We start from the raw sequence: 18,941 nt of genomic DNA on the forward strand, positions 1-18,941 counted from the left end.
ATCCGTTAACTTCAATTGATTGCATGGATGATGGGGTCTTAATTATAGAGTACAATGCCCCTTTTGGTATGTACCTCACAAGACATCTACAACAACTGGAAAGGCTGCAGAAATACTTCACAAAGAGAATTACTGGCCTCAAACAGATGCCCTACGCAGATCATATAAAAAAACTACAGCTTTACTCCGTCGCATATCACCTACTCAGAGGTGATCTCTGCCTAACACACAAAGCTATGTCAAACCCAGAGCTTTTGGACATGCTCCACTTAAAGAAATCCCAATCCCTCCGAGCTACACACTCTAGGGACCTAATCCTTGTCACCACAATAAACAGAACATGCTGGAGGGATAGATTCCTGTCCCAGAGACTTCCCATATTCTGGAACAAACTACCTATCTATATCAAACAAAGCTCCTCATTAGCACTCTTCAAGAAAAATCTTGATGATTGGATGGGAGATAGGAAATCCACCCCGGGGATCACTTCTGTAGCTCTGCTCGACAGTGGCACAGGAAAATAATTTTCTTGGGTGGCGAAAGCCAGGGTACCTTTTGGCTAGGCTTATATAGGCCCTAGGGCCAATAACCTAGTACCTACCTATGAACCTGTGAACCTATGAAATTAAGGGAATTATAGAAAATAATTGGACTATTTTGCAGTCTGATAGCGAGTTAAAGAAATGTATACGTGAAAGACCACAATTTATATATAAAAGAGAAAAGAATTTAAAGCAACTTTTACATTATAAACATATGAATCCTAACAAATAAATATTTCAGGTTTCACAAAAAAAACAGACAATTCAATGTTACAATTGTATTTATTGTAAGTATATTAATACTGATGTAGACTTTGAGTACTCTATATCTAATGAGAAGTTTATATTCAAAACTTTTGACACTTGCAATACCAATAATGTAGTCTATCTTGCTAACTGTAAAAAATGTACATGTTTCTACATAGGTAAGACAAACCAAATGTTAAAAGAGAGAATAGCTTTACACCTCTCAGAAATTCATAGCGAGACTGACACAAACGCCTTATATAAACACAGTCTTCACTATGGCAATGAACATGTATTTAAGTTTATAGTAATACAAAAATTATATGCTAATCAAAGAAGAGGAGACATTGTTATAAAATCTGAAGCTGCTGAATATAGATGGATACCTCAGTAAGATTAATAGAATTAAACCCATATTGAAATTGAAACATTCACATATTTAATACTGTCTGCTAGTATTTATTTTTTATGTTGAGAATGTTTTTATGTATTTTTTTCTTAAATATTATATATTATTCTATAAACTTAGAGTTTTTATAATAGCTATTTTACTATTGTAGGTCTATGTATGTGTTTATCTATTTACTCAGTTATGTTTTATCTACCCATTTAATGAATGCTATTTTGAGCCTAATGGGTTAAAATATCTGTGATGCTAATTGATATTGCTGTGCTGGCTCATGGTTTTAAAATCTATTTAACTATTTAATTAATTAATGTAATTGTTTGCATTGAGAAAGAGTTGCTTAATTTGAAAGCTTTCCACAGTGTCGTTAATAACGTTGGTTCTGTGACAGTCGTTTCTTGTTTTGTATCTTAAGTATATCTATTTTTTACCTTATGGTCCATTTGGCTGAATATTTTTTTTAATTTTATTTTCATTTTCAACAGGAACAGGGTTTGTTTTAGAACGAATCCATTGCTTATGCCTGAAGTGGTATCTGAGTTCACTTTAAGCCAAACTATCCATTTCCCCATTTTCTTTCCTGAACCTAAAAATCAGGGAGAAAGGATACTCCATACCTTGGATGTCTGCAGAAAACTTGGGTAATATCTCAACAGAAATAAACCTTTCAGATCTTTGGATCAATTGTTATTTTTCTTGTGAAGGTAAGAAGAAGGGACCACCTGTGTCAAAACAGACTATTTCCAAATGGTTGCCTAAGGCTATTGTCTTTTGTTATACTCTCCATAACAAAACTCTTCCAGGCAAGCTCAAGGCCAACTCTACCAACGCCTTGGCTTCATCTATCACTTTTGGAATAGTATTCTAGAAGCTGCTATTTGGTCCTCTAAACATACCTTTACAAAGCACTATAAGCTTGAATCCTTCTCTAGTTTGAGATCAAGCTTTACTAGGATCATTCTCCAGGAGCTCCTAGACTCTTCACCTTCCATCTCCCAAATGTAGTTAGCTAAGGCAATCTACCCATATAGCTAAGGGTACTGCATCACTGATCAATATGATGAACATAGTACAGCTGTGTAAATAAAAGTTACTATAACAGTAGATCTTTGAATGATCACTGCTGCAGTAACCACTCCCTCCCTCAATCCCCTTCCCTTTGTTTTTTTATGTGTTTTTTTATGTGTGGGTGTAGAAATTTATTTTGTGTTGCTCCTAGCACTGTCATTTCAGGGCTCAGCATCCCTGTCTCTGCTGACTGGAAAGCTCTGAAGGGCTTAGCACTCAAACTTGTCTTTTAGTCAGTTCAGATCAAGCTGCCTGACAGTTTGGGTGCATGGAAGGTGCCCTGAAGCTTTGGAAGCTGGCCGGCTGTTATATCCTCTGCAGCCCATATATAGCTAAAACATTTATCATTTGAACATCTACTGTTACAGTAAGTTTTACTTACACAGCTGTACTTTTTATATATTTATCAGCATATTATTCTACTGTGCTGAAATGCTCAGTTTAGTCAAGCTCTTTTACAGGCATGCCTGGTCTTTAACACCTGTATTTGGTTTCCCCATTTTCAAGTCATCTGCATACATAATGTAGAACACCTAAGATGAAAAAGATTGATCTGAACAATCTAACCTAAACAAGTATGGTCCTAGGACAGAACACTGTGGGACACCCTGACTGTAACTTACAATTTCACCTGTCCAATTGCTGCATGATAATTGCCATGTCCTATTTGTAAGCTATCTTATCAAGTGTACATCAATACCTAGCTGTTTTAATTTATTGATCTGTGTTTTGTGTATGACCCTATCAAATGCTGAAGTTAAGGCTACATAAATTAAATCACAACTCAATTTTTCATTTATAGCTGTTATTATATTGTTGTAAAGCATCATGTTACAGGTGGTTATAGACCTATTTTCAGCATATACATGCTGATATATGGTTTCAAGTCCCTACCTTTCCAAGTTTGCCAATAATTTATCCAACGTAACCTTTTCCATTATGTTTCCACAACATGAAAGTAAGCTTATGGGTCAGCATGACTCAGGGTTTGTCCTGCTCTCCTTTCCCTTATAGACGGGTTTAACAAGTGCATGTCTCCAATTTTGAGAAATATCTCCATTTTTAAATGACCTAGTGAATAACAGACATAATAGTTCTTACTGTAAGTTCAGGCCAAAGTGTTCTCATGTCATTATTATTAATTCTGTCCCCTCCCTGTGCTTTGTTTGGGTTCAGTCTGCTTAGATATTTTTCAATGTAATCTAATTTGATTTCAATATCTGAGGTTATCTGGATGTTGCAATGTATCACCCCTTGTGCAGCCAAACTGCTTTGTATAAGATTTTGTAAATGTCTAAATCCGCGATGGTGCAGCGGTAGCGTTGTTGCCTCATAGCAAGAGGTTCTCCCATTCGATTCTCAGCTAGTGTGCGGGGAGTGCCTTCTGTATGGAGTGTGCATGTCCTCCCCGTGGGTCAAGTGGCATTCCAAAAGACATGTGTGAATGGGCGTGCCTTCGTTGAAGGTTGGGCGTTGAGCTGGCAACACGGCACAGTAAAAATTTACTGCCAATCATTAGCAGACTGGAGTTCCGCTGTGGCGACCCCTAACCCGGAAAAGCCGAAAGACAACAACAGCATCTACAATCTGTTGTTTTTGAGAATAAAGTTTAGAATCTATACACAGTTTATCAATTTGTATGTCTTTACCCCTACCACATTTTATGTATCTATAAAATGTTTTCATGTTATGCTTAATATCTTTTATAAAGTTTCTTCAAAATTTTGTTAATCTTGTCTCGCACTTTGTTTAATTTGTCTGTCCAGCTTGTTTATTTCATTTTTTTACGTTTTTATCTCTCACCTTAATCAAATATCTTACTTTTATGGAAATAAATCCTATTTCAAAAATTGCCATATTCCTTCTGCACTTTTTCTATTGAACAGATTACTCCAGTTAATTTTACACAGTGACTGTTTTGCTTTCATATAATCTGTTGTTAACCTCCTCTGCATTGGTTTATAGTTCATTTTGGGAGAATTATCTAGCAACATTCTGACATTTATAATCCCATGATCACTGTACATCAGTGGTGGTAAAACCTGACACAAAGTAAATTTCCCTAGGAACACAAACAATGTCTGGTATGCTTTTTTCCCTGGTAGGCTTTTTTACAATCTGAAGAATTGTTTGTTTCTGAGCATACATTATAAATAATTTCCTTTCTAATGTTGGATCAATATTATTCTAGCCTGTTTCTGCTAAGTTTAAGTCCCCATCCACTATTATTCTTCCGTACTGTCTTTCATACAGGAAATGTATGAATTTTTCAAGGTCATCAGCACTCAACTTTGGTGGTCTGTACACTCCAACAATTGTTATATGTTCTAGGGTTGTCTTTATTGTCAGAGTTACACAATCTATAGTATTCCTTTTATAACTTGAACAGGTAATAGTCACAAGTTTCACAACAATCTTTAATCCCTATCATAATATCTCTACCTGATTTTTGTTAGAATGTTTGTTACAGTAAAAACATTTATACACTGGCAGAACTTGTTTCCTGTCATTGTTCTTTAACCAAGTCTCACATACAATAACAGCATCAATCTTGTAGGAATCCAATGAATTCAGACAGGCAAAGGACCAACACGGCATAATAGTAATCACATTTATTCAAACAAATGACATATAAAGAGTGTAAGCATTTTCGTGTAGTACCACCACACTTCATCAGACATAAAATGCTCTCAGAAACTCCCCTTTTTTAAAAAAACACCTTGTCCAGTCACATCCTAAAATCATTAATTGGTTGTTGTTGTATCTTCCGGCTTTTCCCGGTTAGGGGTCGCTACAGCGGAACTCCAGTCCGCTAATGATTGGCAGTAGATTTTTACGTACAGAGTTGCCAGCCCTGACGCATAGCCTTCAATGAAAGTACACCCATTCACGCATGTCTCCACACAGAAGGCGCTTTAGCTGAGAATCGAACAGGACAACGTCTTACTGTGAGGCGACAACGCTACCACAGCACCACCACCATTAATTGGTAATTACTCAAATTAGAAAGTCAAGTGTGTTAAAGGCATCAATACAATCTTGCAGGTTCTATCATGCTACATAAAACTTTAAGCATCAAAATCTCATTCAATATATAAAAGTAAATTTTATGATACTCTGTCAGTTATTATGAAAAATCAACGTTAAAAAACTGTAAAGAAAACTTAAAACAGTTAAAAGCTACATATGTCAAAATGTAACATACAACTACTAAATGCAAACCTAAAGACTTCATCAATTAAACATACTGCATTACATCTCATATCAATATTTGTCATAAGCATAAACAAAAAATCAATGTGTTAATGTCATATATTTTTCATTTGCTGTTATTAAAAACTTTCTAAATATTGATGTTGAATCGTAAATGCATTCGCAAATCTCCTAAGTAAGATTACTGTCTGCTATATGAATCCTGATGAATATAACATCATCATATTTAGAAAGAAAGCCTGAACTCCTTGAGAAATATCTATAAAGAATCTAATCACACTCTATGCAAACATTATCAAGTTATACAACCTTAAGCCTTATTACGATCTCGCCATGCTTCCAAGGCCCGTGGCTTCCACCTTATTGCCAAATCTCATGAGAAAGCCTATATGGGGAAACGCTACTACCTGTTGCTGTAGCAACAGAAAACTAAATAGTTCTATATATGACTAACTAAAGAAGTCAAGACACAATGTTCGTTCTATATCAAACAAGTTTCATTAAATGATCAAGCACACTCTTAAAAAACTATAACACTATATAGTCATAAATAAATAGTGATCGGTATCAACATGAACTAAATGCTCATTCTAAAGTAATAAAATTCATTGTAGAAAGAAGCACACTGCCACGAAGCTAACAAAACCATAGTACATGTGACCACAACAAACTTATTATTAACCTAAACTAGCATAGACAAAAAACTAAAAATATAAACATATATAAAAAAAATTATGAGAACAAAAGTTTCAATACTAAACAACTATACTAACAAATATAAAAGTAATAAAAAATGAAAATATAGAATAAGAAATGTAAAATATGAAAAATGATAAAAAAACTCAACTATACATAGTTAACTTCCATCCTATCTCTCAAAAATGGTTTAAGTGACAGAGCTCATTGAGGCCATATATCTTATCCGCTTATAAACGAGCTATCCATTTTTGTTCAAGTTTTTCCGAGGCATTCCTGTTGTCACCTAACCACATAGAAACAGGCACAATTTGGAGTGTCATAAATGAAAAATCATAAGCACTATTTTCTTCTGTAATATGTTTGACTATAGCACACCTGGTGTCCCCAGTGCTGCTATAATATATATGTTGTCTAATGCTGTTCTTCAAAGCCCCAGTGGTCATACCTACACAGAACTTAGGACATTGCTTACACTGAGCTAAATAGACAACATTAGTTGTAGAGCAAGCTGCATAAAGTCGAAATACATATTTCCTACCTTTCACAGGGTATATAAATGTATTTCTATTAGCCACATATTTACAGAAATGACAGTGTCTACATCTAAAAGTCCCTTCTCTCTCTCTCTCTGATGTAGTCTGGTCAGATATGAAACCTGTTCTGTGGCAAAGATGTCTTTTCAAAGACTTTAAATTCCTATAGGTAACCTGTGGACAAGATCCCACAACCTGTTTTATACCATTATCCACTACCAGTATATGCCAGTTCGTACATACTATTTCCATAATACTTTTATTATCAGAAGTAAATGGAAGGCATAATCTACATTCTTTTTTAGAAGCTGCATGAGGTCTATTAAACTCCAATCTATTCCCCTTGGAAAAATAGGGTTTGCCCTTTCCCTTCCTTTCTTGATATGCTGACTTAAGTTGTGTATCACACTCAGGCTCAGGATACCCTCTGTTCTCCTTTCAATAGCTTAACTTGTTCATTTAATATACCATCCTTGCTGGTGAGTCTTGAGAGACGTAGACCCTCTCCCTTCAACACATTTTTAAAGACATATTTGGTCTGCATAGTAGACCTCATTAAAAAACTATTTGGTTATCTTGTAGGAATTTAGCAAATTTTCCAGTAAAAAAAACATTACTACTAATGCTACCAGCATTAACAGACTTCAGAGATACATTAAATGTTGCTGTCTGTAAACTGTTAAATTTTCGACCTGGCAAAAATCTTATCTTGTGTTTGTCAAATATTCCAATATAACTGCTATAAAAATTCTCTTTCCTGGTCTTGACAAGTACTCGCTATCTTGTCTGAACACATGTGTACCCAAAATTAGGCTTGGATGCTCCACACATTTCCAATGTTTCAAAATGGGCCATTTTTTCATGTAGGCATTTAACCAAAAAAATCACAGTGACCTGACTATCCTTTCTATACATGATTTGTGGAAAATACATCCTAACACCCATGCAGGCTATGCTAAGAGGACTGTAGTAAGTTCCCTACTGACAGTCAAAGAGTCCTTGCAGATGACATTATTAGTACCAACATGAATAAAAGGATCTCCATACGTTCTAAAGCTTGTCTCACATCCTGTATTTTTGCTCCTGACAAGCATAACACTATTTGATGTTCATTATCTTCTCTGCAGATATAAGTATCAGTTCCTCCAATAACTGAACCTCCAAATACAAGCGTATCACGTTTGACCAGATCTGAAGAATCTCCAACTTCTAGTTTGGTAATATCTGCTCTATCTGTTGCTACAAAGGAATGATGTTATCACCATTAGTCTTATTAATCCCACTGTTTTCATTGCTTATTACATTTGCAAGCATACAGTTCTCATCCAGCTGGCTTAGTACTTCCACAGCTTGATCCATATAGACGACTTTGGTCTTTCTCCTCGTTTTTTCTTACAGTAATGTTCTTCAATCCTTCCAAGTTGTTTGATTTCTTCTTTTTCACCTATACCTTGCTTCTTTTTTTCTACCTTCCCTTTTGGAAAAACGATGCTTGTAGACTGACTGAACAATGCTATCATTCCCTGTAATCTGTGTGTTACATAACAGATCAGCATCCTTTTTAGTATGTATTCTGTTTGCGTTATAGACATTAATTTCGTTTTCTTCCATGTTAAATGTTCTGAACTTCTTTCATTCGTTCTTTTTATATGCTCTGAATCCTCGGACTGCTGATTACTTGATCCTGAATTCCAAATTGTCATTTGTAGTATCATGTTTAACAAGGGTTGAGTGATCTTTTCCAACAAGAGGCACTTATTTTCCTAAATGTGTTCTATTTGCACTTTAGAACTTATCTCATCAGTGCAGTCATTACTATATGTAACAACAGTTCTGCAAGATGTGCTAATTGCAAAAGTACAATCGTCATCAGTAAGTCTACATTTACTACTAATAATGGTAAGCAAACCATGCAACTTTTGACATGATAAACACAGGGCACCAATGTTATCAGGTGTTACCTTTAAATAAACATAGCATTTACTACACTATGCAAGATACTTGTGCTTTAGCAAATCACTAATCTATTTTCAGTAACAAATTAATAAGGAATTCTAAAAGAAAGTGATAATCAAAATCATTTACCACAGAATTCAAAGATTTTAAGTCCACTTCTATGAGCAAATCACACAAAGAATATAAAACTAAATATTAAATTATAAGCAATAAAGCTGTCACTCTGACGTGCAGTACCAGTTGTGCCAATCACACAGTAACTGCATTTCCTTTACATCACTTTTATTCACAGTTGCACCCCATTATAACAGTAAAGATCAATAAATCACAAACCAGCAGTGGAATGTTTCATATAAGCTCTGGATTGTCCTCTCTGCAGTCTGTATGAATTTATGAATTTATAGTTGACTAGACCCCTTGGGAAGACTAGAGTTTTCCTGTCTAAAATCTATCAGTTTGTAACAACAAACAGTGAAAATTAGAGGTAAAACAACATAATATAAATCAAAGTAAATCTTCCTGTCTACGACATATTACTTTCTTCCTACAAACAGTAAAAACAGATGTAAAAATAAAAATATAAATCAAAATAAATCTTTTCTTACTAAACAATTGCGCAGGCAATCACATAGCAACACAGGATTGTTTCAGATAAGCTCACTGTTTAGAGGGATGGAGTTCTTGCTATTTCCCAGCTCACCTGGGGCATATCTAGTGGCACATGCTTTGGAAAAATCAGCCTGTGAAGTGTGGGAGTGAGAGGCAAGGATCTGGATGAAGGGCACTGCTGGATAACCCTCACTGGGGGAAGGCACAGATGTGTGGCTCTTTAGGACATGCAAGAGCATGGCCCTGGAAGAGGATTGCAAATCCTTCAGTAGATTTTCAGGAGGTATCCAGAAGCATGCACCCACTCTAGGATCAGTCTAGAAAGGCATACAATACATTTGTGCCAGAAGGAGAGGGAAACAAAAATAAAAAGCCTAGCCAGTGCCAGCTTCACTGCTCTAATTCCCCAGATGCTGGTTACAAGTGAACAGAACAAATGGGGTGGAAAAAGCAGGTCAGCAAAAAATCTTAGAGTCCTACAATGCCAAGGCAGAGGAGGGCCTAAGAAGTAAAAAAAAAAATAAATAACTTAAATGTATGGTTGAAGGAGAGAGAGATTTAATAGGGCTGTGCTTGCAAATAGTCTGTTGTGGTCAGTGTACTGCCCTGGTAAACAAATAAAACAAATACTTCTAAGAAATCTATAGCTGAGAAGTATATTACCTTTCTGAAAAACAAGCACAAGTACATTATTTCTTAATTCAAAGACAAGGAGTGGATGGCTCATTGTCAGTTTTAAGAAGCAGCATTTTCAGTGGGAATGGTTGATGCATAGAACAGCTTTTTCTGGGACAATGCTGAGTCAGAAATGGATAAGGAATTGTTCATGACTGCATGTGCAAGGTCTACTGCAATTTCATATATATGTATATATATATATATATATATATATATATATATATATATATATATATACATACATATATATATATATATATATATATATATATATATATGTGCATATATGTATGTGGGTGTATGTTTGTGTGCAACAACACTTAAAGTGGAGACCAGATTTGACTATCTGGTTGATTCTGTGCTGCTACCCCTTCCCCCTTCCTTATTTCCAGACTTTTCTGCCATCCCAGTACCATTATCCATCGCTGGGCTTTGCTCCTTGTCCCTGCCCAGACTTTCTACAATTCAAGGATAGGGCCAGAGGGCCATGCGTCTGGCTGCTTTTACAGGGGATTTTTTTCTATTTAATGACCTACTCTCATTTCCCACCCCTCACCTGCATTTGTCTATGTTGTCTGAGAGCTAATCTCCTCTATGGATCATGCCTCCCTTCAGGGAGTGCCTAGATGCACAACCTACTCCTGGGAGGGGCACGCCCATCCTCTGCTCGTGCCTTAGATGCCTGAGCTGCTGAAATAACTCATATCATCTAGACTGCAGTTAGGGCTTTATCCCTCTACTCCAATGTGCTGGCCTGAGCTTCAGTTTTTATTCTATATCAGACATTAAGATTGTATGTTTTGGGAGTGTGGGGAGTCTTGGAACAGGAAACATTTTTTGTTGGATTTTGCTGGTATTCCTGATTGGCGAGAGGGATGCAAAGGGCCATTCTCAACCATCGCAGCTCTCTTTTTAAAGACTGCAAGGCTTTTATTTCATGGATGGACTTTGCTGCACACTGCAGTATGTTTGCCTGATTTACATACTGGTCACTAACAATACAGTGCAAACAAGAGCAGCTTTGAGAAGGGGAAAGGTGAGTATATATACCAGCAGAATAGTTGCTCTTAAGATGTAGGAGTGACCCACTGTGTTAATTTTAAGTTAAGAAAATGTTTTATTTTAAAATAAGGAAAAGTATGGTTGAATACCCACTACAGACTTTATATTATATGACATTGTTCAGTGCTTAATAATAACAATGTATTTTAATTAAGCCATTGATGTTAGATGACATAGAGTGAGGGTTGGTATATGTACAATCCTGGTCCTAGTATTATTTCAAAACTGGGGGAAGTTAACAAAAAGAAGAAATGCTGGATATGCTTGGTAAATATTTTAGTGCTGAACAAGAAAAAGCAAGGCTAACTGTTATCTTTCTGTTTTCTTTCAGTTTTACAGATCTCTTAATGTTAGGGTTGCACTAATTGGTCTTGAAATCTGGAATGAAGGAAATAGATGTAATGTATCAGAAAGTCCATATTCTACATTGTCTTCTTTCTTAACCTGGAGGCAGAAGATACTGCATGAAAAAAGGCATGATAATGCTCAATTAATTACGTAAGTTTATTTTCTATGTATGCGTTTTCCATTTCCTTGTTTAAAACCCTACAAGCATCATTTATTTTCAGCTGAAAGCTGACTTAAAACTAATTTCTGTTTAAGATAAATTATTTTTTTCATTGGTTTTAGCCATATTATTTTATCAAAAGCATAAATAATAGGTCACTGAGTTCTGATTGCCATTTCTAAAAGTGACAAAAGAAAGCATGAAATTGTGAATGGTGAACAACTGGTCAGTCATACAACAATGGGGAGAGGAGAAATACCACCAAAAGTGCACAATGCTTTTGCACAAATAGTGATCTCAGAATTCCTACATGTCAATGATACAATTTACGAATACAAATGAATGCTGCCATTTGTGTTTGGACATTTAGAATTCAGTGAAATAGCCATTGACGGGTAATAAGGAAAGTTATGAAAGAATATATGACAAATAAACTGTTACTTTAGTATCAACAAAAAATGACAAAGAAATAGCAGCAAAAAAGAGGATGTATTATATCAATAATGTTAGTTGATAAAGCAAATAACTATATAAGCTCTAAGAAGTAAACCAAAAGTAGCCTGGAGGTGTGGATATCCTTAATGAATATGGACACACCTCCGCCTTTGGTGTTTTGGTCCAGGTTACATGGCCAAAAAGTGTGGTATGAGTCATAGCCTGGTAGTGCAGGGGTGCTCTCTGGAGCCTTGAACCAGGTCTCAGTCACTGCACAGATATCGATGTTCTCTATTTTAAGGAGGGCCTCGAGTGAGTGCATTTTGAGATTTAGACTTCTAGCATTGAGTAGTATCACCCTCAGTTTTTGCTTGCCTGTTCCTGTTACGGTGGTGAATATGTCATTTGAACCTTGCCTAAAAAAGGCACAATAGGGGCGGCAAGAACCTTAGCCAGTATCCAGAATCCCAGGGGTGACAGGTGCAGGCCATCTCTGGCAAAGCATCGTGGTCTGTCGACCATGTCATCCCAGGCAGACAGATACTGGATCCCTTTAGAATGACACCAGAAGCTTAGCCAATTGTTGAAGTCAATCATTTTGTCCTTGTACTGTGGTTTCATTCTGGGTGATGGCAGAATGCTACTCAGGGCTAGGGTTATACCTGCCTGGGCTACAAGATCGTAGCGCTCTTCCATGACTCTTTTCATGTAGTCCAGGGAGGAACACCTCAGGTCGTTCACACCAACATGGACAATGACAGAGTCATATTTGTTCTTGTTGTGGAGTGACCTGAGTGCGTGGGTTATGTGGCGGATCCTGGCACCCGACAGGCAGCTGACAGTAACCTTCTCCTTGTTTAGCCTAGTGAGTGGGACATCAGTGTGCCTGACTATAGAGTCACCTATGACTAGTGTGTCGGGTACTTTTTGGCCATGTAACTTGGACCGGAATACTAAAGGCAGAGGTGTGTCCATATTCATTAAGGATATCCACACCTCCAGGCTAGTTGCTCAGCATAATGCAGCCAAGGTTATCCAAGTGCAACTAACTCTGGGCAAAACTGCAATCCAAATTGTAGCTTGCTACAGATCCCCTACCATGCCCCAGGATTCCCACTCCTCTTTTATTGATGTACTGAAAAATATTAGGGTTCAACCAAACACCCTAATAATGGGCAATTTCAACTACCCCACCATTAACTGGAAAAACTACTCATGTACCAACTCCTTCACTCAACGCTTTCTGGAGTTCTTAAACTCCAGCGCCCTGGATTAACGTATCCACACCCCCACCAGGGGCAACAATATCCTAGATCTAGTCATTACCAACATGAGTGACCGGTGTTCCACACCTGAAGTCAACGCCTCATTGGTCCGATCTGACCATAAGCTAATTACCCTTGATATCCACATCCTGCCCCCATCCCCCATTAAGGAAACCACTGTAAAAAATTTATCCAAAGCCAACTTCAGGCTTCTTAAGACAGAAGTGGTGAACTTCATGACACCCATGCAGAAGGACACTACAGTTACGACTACTGAATCCTACACAATTGCACTTTATAAGCACTTACACGAGTGCACGGATCGTGCTATCCCAAACAGAACCAAGACGCTATCTTCCAAAAAAAGGAAGCCAATCTGGTGGTCCCCTGCCATAAACAAACTGTACAACAGAAGGAAGAAACTGTTGCAAAAGAGAGTGAAATCCCATGAGTGGAGGAGCTCCCTGGTCAGCCTCAGTAAGAAGCTGCGATCCCTGATAAAATCCTCCAAAGCTAGTTACGAAAACAAAATCGCCACTGATTCTAAAGACAACCACAAAGCATTCTATAGCTATGTCAAGAATCTCAATGGCAACACTCAGATCTGCTCTGAGTTACAGCACAATGGCACTAAATATACAGACCCAACTGATATTGACAACATCCTGGCAGACAGGTTCAGTGCTAACTTTACCCCCCTCTCATCCCCTAAAGAGCCCATCTCTATACCGGAAGAATGCAAAGTTCCTGTAATCACAGCTGCACAGGTAAAAATCACACTCTTGAAAGCCAAGAACACAGCATCCATGGGACCAGAAAACATCCCAGGCTGTGTTCTACATGAACTACAGAATGAATTGGGACCCCACCTAAGTACCATGTTCAATCATAGCCTCACCTTAGGCTTTGTACCCGTTGAGTGGCACACAGCGACGGTTATCTCACTCCACAAGGGGGGAGCCACCACAGATCCAGGGAACTACCACCCCATTAGCCTGATAAGCCTGGTTTGCAAGGCCATGGAACGTATCATCATGGAACTTATAAACAAAGACATTGGTAATCTCCAAACTCTGGACTCCACCCAGTTCAGGTTTGTAAAAGGCAGATCATGTCTCCTAAACCTAATAGACTTCTTTGAAGCAGTCACCAAAGCCGTAGACGAGGGTAAGGTGGTTCACACAGCCTATCTAGATCTTGCCAAGGCTTTCAACATCATCCCCCACTCTGGAATTATAGATAAATTCACTAAACTAGGTATGAATCCCTATGTCACAAGATGGGTTGCCAACTGGCTCACTGACAGAACCCACACTGTGAACGTAGCAGACTCCAAATCCAACTTCAGACTGGTGACAAGTGGAGTACCACAGGGTTCAGTCCTGGGTCCTCTCCTGTTTGGTATCTACTTCTTTGAAGTACAGGCTAACACAGAAGGTCTTTGGCTAACAAAGTTCGCAGATGACTGTAAACTAGGAGCCATAATCAAAACTCCTAACGATGTGGACATCCTACAAAAGGGCCTCACTGAGACAGATGCCTGGTGTCAAAGCCATGGCCTCAAGCTCAGTGCCAAAAAGTGCATTGTCATCCCCTTTGGTAAAAACTCTGTACTCATGAACTACAACATAGGTGGTAGTATATAACACCGAAAGTGTGATAAGAGACCTTGGGACACAGGTGGACAGTAGTCTCTCCTTTGATAATCACATTGCCACAGTAGTCAGGAAATCCTTCTACGTGGCACACTTCATCACAAAAGGTTTCTCATGCAGAAAAAAGAGGTCATTGTTCCCCTCTACTCATCACTCATTAGACCCATTATAGAGTACAATGCCCCTTTTGGTATGTACCTCATAAGACATCTACAACAAAGAGGATTACCAGCCTCAAACAGATGCCCTACGCAGACCATCTAAAAAAACTCCAGCTTTACTCTGTCGCATATCGCTTACTCAGAGGTGATCTCTGCCTAACATACAAAGCTATGTCAAACCCAGAGCTATTGGACATGCTCCACTTAAAGAAATCCCAATCCCTCCGAGCTACATGCTCTAGGGACCTAAACCTTGTCACCACAATAAACAGAACATGCCGGAGGATAGATTCCTGTCCCAGAGACATGTCATACTCTGGAATAAACTACTGATCTATATCAAACAAAGCTCCTCATTAGCACTCTTCAAGAAAAATCTTGATGATTGGATGGGAAATAGGAAATTTACCCCGGGGAACACTTCTGTGGCTCTGCTTGACAGTGGCACAGGAAAATAATTTTCTTGGATGGCAAAAGCCAGGGCACCTTTTTGGCTGGGTTTGTATAGGCCCTAGGGTCGATAGCCTAGTACTTACCTATGAACCTATAAGAAATCTCAGCAGATGTTTTATTGTGGTTACCTGGGAGTTTTGTCCTCATTGGCACCATGGTCTATTACAGCTAAAAGGTTTCAGTGTTTGGAAATGTTTGCAGAAGAACAGCCTATTGTGATGGAGGTAGCAGTAATGCCATTGCTTGTGACACAGACAACCCATAACCAAGAATGAACATAACCTATAGAAGGGTGGGATTTGACATATGTGAGGACACTGCTCTACTGTGACATAAGGCAAAAGCTAAATCTGCTACTGTACTACTATCATGGAAACAATGGTAGAAATAGTGCATAAAGTATGCAGGGGATATAGTGTTCCATAAATTCAAAAATGAGTGTATTTATCCACTAAACATTTTTATGTATATATATATATATATATATATATATATATATATATATATATATATATATATATATATATATATATATATATAGTAAATGCTTCCTCAAGAGATTGAGATTAAAAAATATAAATATCTCCTGCTCCCTATTGAGTGATCACAGTCACCTCCCTCTACTGGTACTTTAACCACCCACCAAGGTAGTCATTTGATGGCTACAATAGAAGCTGCAATGTGTAGTCCTAGTCCTTAGTACCAATATAAAAATACATCAGAGGAGAAACAAAAGATATGCTTCCAGCAAATTAAGGCAGCAGCATGGTCATGTTGGTGAACTGCAGGTGTGGGTCAGAAAGAGGATGCTAGAACAGCTGTGTAAAGCACATAAGAGTCCCCACAAGATCTGTAGATGTTCAAATATTATGATCATTTCTCTAGAATATACATAAGATGAAAGGGATTAGCCACAGAGAGATGTCAGTCTTACAGACAGGTTTGGAGAGCAGTCTGACATTAGTATGGGTTTGCAAGAGTTTCCTCTACTTCTCTTCTGACTGTGGAAGAGAGCATAACCTACCCATTTGTTTTTTTTGGGGGGGGGCAGTGACCTGGGCTGCAGAAAGTTACCAATAAATATTCTTTGTAACATAGCACACTGAAGTATACCCCCATCAAAGCCACACTCAATCGACCCTCATTTGGTTCCTAACATCCTTTCTAAATAAAATATCATTCCATGGTGCTCTTTCAGGCAGCCTAAGTGATTATTTACCAGCCTCCACCATAAGGCACCAAAGTAACAGCCTAGCAACATGTGAAAAGCATGCAGGATATAACATGTATTGCACTATAAAGGACCTGTACAGGATAATGTGACACTATAAAAGAATGAGCATCACATTACCAAAAAGAGACTCAGAAATGTAAATATACTGAAAACAATTATGTGGACTAAAGAGCAGGCAGGCTGGAGCCCCTTCTGTAGCAGTGCTTCTATTATTCAAACATCTATATCATGGTGAGCATCCTGACACCTACCATGTTCAACATGAGGATCGAAGAGTCATTCCTGTAGTCCTTTCATAAAATGAAGCGGGGAACACTGAGCATTGATGCTTGTGACCCTGGACATGGGCGGCTGATTTTATTATGCTTGTAGCACTGCAGGTACAAAACTAGCCCTAGTCTTAGATTGTGTAGCTAATTTGTATTGCTTAGAAAAGCTTTGTGTGGAAGTTCCAAGTGCAACTTCACAAATACTTTGGGCAGAAACATTCTTGAAGAAGATCACATGATAGCTACTGCCCTTGTGGAGTCTCTTTTAATTTGTACAGTCAGGATTTTGCCATGTTTGTTACAACAGAAGATAATGTAGTTTGACACACATCTGAAAAGTGTTTTCTTAGTCAAAGCTGAACCCTGCGCACCTGGCATTAATGGGGTCTATATTATAACATCGAATTTTATAAACATCGAATGTTATGATATCGAACCCATAATGTCGAACGCTGAAAACAGCGAAGGTGCAAGACATCCAATTCTTTCCCAGGGAAAGAATTTGGTGGGCTGTTGCTGTGGCTTCGCTGTTTTCAGCATTCAATATGTTGGAACGTCACGAGTCAGGTTCAGGTAAGTGTGCGATTGTGTGTAGGTTAGGGTTAGGGGGCGGGTTAGGTGAGTTAGGGTTAGGGAGCGGGTCAGGTAAGTGAACGGTTGTGTTGATGTTAGGGTTAGGGGTGGGTTAGGTGAGTTAGGGTTAGGGTGCAGGTCAGGTAAGTGTGCGATTGTGTGTAAGTTAGGGTTAGGGGGTGGGTTAGGTGAGTTAGGATTAGGGTGCAGGTCAGGTAAGTATGTGGTTGTGTGTAGGTTAGGGTTAGGGGGCAGGTTAGGTGAGTTAGGGAGCGGGTGAGGTGAGTGTGCGATAGTGACAGACCTTATGGTAAGGGTTGGGTTAAGGTAAGTGGATAGCTAGTAGTGTATGTAAAGTTTAGTTTAAGTTTAGGTGTAGGATTTTAAGTGTATGTGTGTGGATTGCTGTTTTTTGTGTGTGTTTGTGTTGTGTGTATGTTTCTCGGAATAGCGATTTTCTTTCCCTGGGGAAAAAATTTGCTATTCTGACTGTTCAATGTTTTCAAATTTCGGTGTTTGGGGTTCGATATTATAACATTCAATGTTTAAGAACTTCAATGTTATAATATAGACCCCATTAATGACACAAACAAATGGCCAGTTTGTTTGACTCCTTTATCTTGACTAATCAGTGCTCAGCTTCTTGTGCAGATTCATGGTCTATAAGACCTTCTTCAACCTTGTCAGGCTTTGAATGTCTTGATTTAGGGTAGTATAACAACCGCGTTGGGCCAAGCCAAGGAAGACTTTAACTGAAAGGATATCCAGTGCCTGGAGGGGATAATAAACTGATTGCTGCACATTAGGGCCTGCAGTTTAGAAATCCTTCTGACTGATGTAACATCTACAAAGAAAATGATTATTTCATAAATAATACTTCATTTTAGCTATGTTCCAAGGTTCAAAGGAAGCTATCTAGATTCTCTTTGGAAAAGTCCAGATTCCACACCAGAAAATGGAACATCTAGGCAGCCAGAAATATAGGGTCCCCTTTATAAATCAATTGTTTTGCTAGGAAAAATATGTGACATCCAGAAGGATGCAGGAAGTGATGTCTGACAGAAGCAGCTTTGTAGAGGATAAGGATGGGCCTTGTTTCAAAAGGCCTGAAGGGTACTGTGGAATTTGATGTATGAGAAAGGCAGTGGGATCTATTCACCTATTCTTACACTAATATGAAAACCAATTTCATCCATATATACCCTTCCATACAAGGTTAAATCAGTCATTCATCCTTTACTACCCTCCTTCCTCATTCCTTTTCTACACCGTGCAACTACACCACCAGACTTCAGTAACCATAAAACTTAGCAGTGACATCCACCTCAACCTGGTCTCAACTCAAAATATTCTTTTTTAACACCTTTATTGAATTA

The 18,941-nt window shown here is 38.1% G+C and overlaps 1 protein-coding gene across 1 annotated transcript in view; it reads left to right on the plus strand.

Annotated features, from left to right (window-relative positions):
* Positions 1–18,941, plus strand: part of ADAM19 (ADAM metallopeptidase domain 19) — a 1,509,956-nt gene that overhangs the window by 935,234 nt on the left and 555,781 nt on the right. Inside the window, exon 9 of the mRNA XM_044069332.1 lies at positions 11,344–11,510. Coding sequence (XP_043925267.1) covers positions 11,344–11,510 — 167 coding nt within the window. The remainder of the gene's footprint in view (positions 1–11,343; positions 11,511–18,941) is intronic.

This window comes from Protopterus annectens, chromosome 4.part0, assembly GCF_019279795.1.
Source record: "Protopterus annectens isolate FY-2018-M chromosome 4.part0, PAN1.0, whole genome shotgun sequence".
NCBI classification, from domain to species: Eukaryota; Metazoa; Chordata; order Ceratodontiformes; family Protopteridae; genus Protopterus; species Protopterus annectens.